This window comes from Calliphora vicina, chromosome 5 (assembly GCF_958450345.1).
Source record: "Calliphora vicina chromosome 5, idCalVici1.1, whole genome shotgun sequence".
NCBI classification, from domain to species: domain Eukaryota; kingdom Metazoa; phylum Arthropoda; class Insecta; order Diptera; family Calliphoridae; genus Calliphora; species Calliphora vicina.
In genome coordinates, this window is record NC_088784.1 from 100,309,844 (window position 1) to 100,312,197 (window position 2,354).

At 28.9% G+C, this 2,354-nt stretch overlaps 1 protein-coding gene across 1 annotated transcript; it reads right to left on the reverse strand.

The window, feature by feature from the left end:
* Window positions 1–1,470: 1,470 nt before the first annotated feature.
* On the reverse strand, window positions 1,471–2,126 carry LOC135961504 (pupal cuticle protein G1A). The gene is made up of 2 exons (XM_065513004.1): window positions 2,109–2,126; window positions 1,471–2,009 (listed from the first exon to the last, which is right to left on the reverse strand). The coding sequence occupies exons 1-2, from the start codon at window positions 2,124–2,126 to the stop codon at window positions 1,722–1,724; spliced, it is 306 nt and encodes a 101-aa protein (XP_065369076.1). The 3' UTR covers window positions 1,471–1,721.
* Window positions 2,127–2,354: the final 228 nt, after the last annotated feature.

The following is a 2,354-nucleotide window of genomic DNA, read 5'->3' on the forward strand; positions in this document are numbered from 1 at the left end:
TTTCATATAAAATATCGATTTTTGGTTGAAAATATAAGTGATCACAGATTATCTTCCTTTTTCAATTTGGCCCACTATTTACTGACTTATAGCCAATTTTGTATTTTACTTGATTTTCATATAAAAAAAATCGACTTTTGATAGAAAATATTTTCCATTTGGACAACTATTTACCGACTTATAGCCAATTTTATGTATTATTTGATTTTCATATAAAATATCGATTTTTGGTCGAAAATATAAGTGATCACAGATGATCGTCCTTTTTCAATTTGGACCACTATTTACCGACTTATAGCCAATTTTATGTTTTACTTGATTTTATTACTTGACTTATAGCCAATTATATGTTTTAGTTGATTTTCATATAAAAAATCGATTTTTGGTTTAAAATACAAGTGATCACAGTCCTTTTTCCACTTTTTGGACCACTATTTACTGACTTATAGCCAATTTTATGTTTTACTTGATTTTCATATAAAAAATCGATTTTGGGTGGAAAATATAAGTGATCACAGATGATCGCTTCTATTTGGACCACTATTTACCGACTTATAGCCAGTTTTATGTTTTACTTGATTTTCATATAAAAAATCGATTTTTGGTTGAAAATACAAGTGATCACAGATGATCGTCCTTTTTCCATTTGGACCACTATTTACCGACTTATAGCCAGTTTTATGTTTTACTTGATTTTCATATAAAAATTGATTTTTGGTGGAAAATATAAGTGATCAAGGATGATCGTACTTTTTCCATTTGGACCACTATTTACTGACTTATAGCTTGATTTACTTAATTTTCATATAAAATTTGATTTTTGGTGGAAAATATAAGTGATCACGGATGATCGTCCTTTTTCCATTTGGACCACTATTTACTGACTTATAGCCAATTTTATATTTTAGTTGATTTTCATATAAAAATTAATTTTTGATAGAAAATATAAGTGATCACAGATGATCGTCCTTTTTCAATTTGGACCACTATTTGCCGACTTATAGCCAATTTTATATTTTACTTGATTTTAAAATACAAGTGATCACAGAATATCTTCCTTTTTTCATTTGGACCACTATTTACCGACTTATAGCCAATTTTATGTTTCACTTGATTTTCATATAAAAAATCGAATTTTGGTTGCAAATACAAGTGATCACAGATGATCGTCCTTTTTCCATTTGGACCAATATTTATCGACTTATAGCCAATTTTAAGTTTTACTTGATTTTCATATTAAAATTGATTTTTGTTTGAAAATTGATCGTCGTTTTTCCATATAAACCACTATTTATGTTTTTAAATGTAGTCGACTTATACAATCCTACTCCTTACGTATGAGTGTTAAATGAGTTAATATTACGTATAGGTTCCATAAGCATTTCATAAATTAAAACCTCAATTTTGTTTGAAAAATCTCTACAAAATACTAATTATTTTTGTTCTATTTCTGCCAAGAAATAAGAAAACTTTTTTTTTGTTTTTTCTTTTTGGAATATCTGCTCATTTATTTAGAAAGTTTCTTAATTAAATTAATTAGAAAAAAAACACACAATTAAAACAAATTCTTTAATAACTTTAATAAAACAAAAAAATAAAAAAAAATGCTCAATCAATTTACGTTTAACTCATTAGCAATCAGAACAGCAGCAAATTCTACAAATTCAAGTGCTCTGGCATTCACGGTTTCATTTAATTTGTTAAATTAATTTTAAGACTCCTTAGTAATGATGAATTGCATGGAGGGAGGGCAAAATATGATGCGATGAATAGATGGGAGCATGAGCTATAAGGGGAGCATGTGAAATGAGCGGAGCATGATGAATGAGGGGAGCATGAGATATGACTGGGGCGGAATGATACACAGCGGCAGGTGCGGATACATAAGAGGAAGAGACCAAGGGAGCATGATAGCCCAGACCCAAGTGTAAACCACGTTTAGCTTTAACTGAGGATTCCTCCAGAGGGGCTGCTTGACAAAGAGCCACAGCAACTAGCAGTAATATGAGCTTAAATGAAAAATAATACAAAACAGTATATTAAGCTAATTTATAAATAATTAAGATAAATCTGTTGGTGTCATTTAGTTTGCTTTCTTTTTCAAATACGCTAATGGCATTTGACATTTTGTATTTTTTTTTTAAACTCATAAATCAACTTAAACATTGATTGTTTTTCCCTTCTACATAAATATTTTGTTTTATTTATTTGTTTTTTGCTGTTGTCTGCTTGTTGTTCACATTTTCTGTCATCCATGGTGTCATGTTTTATTTGTGGACATCCAACGCACTTAATTAAAAAGACATCAAGGATTTAAACATACTTACATACATATAACAAAAAAATAAGTTTGT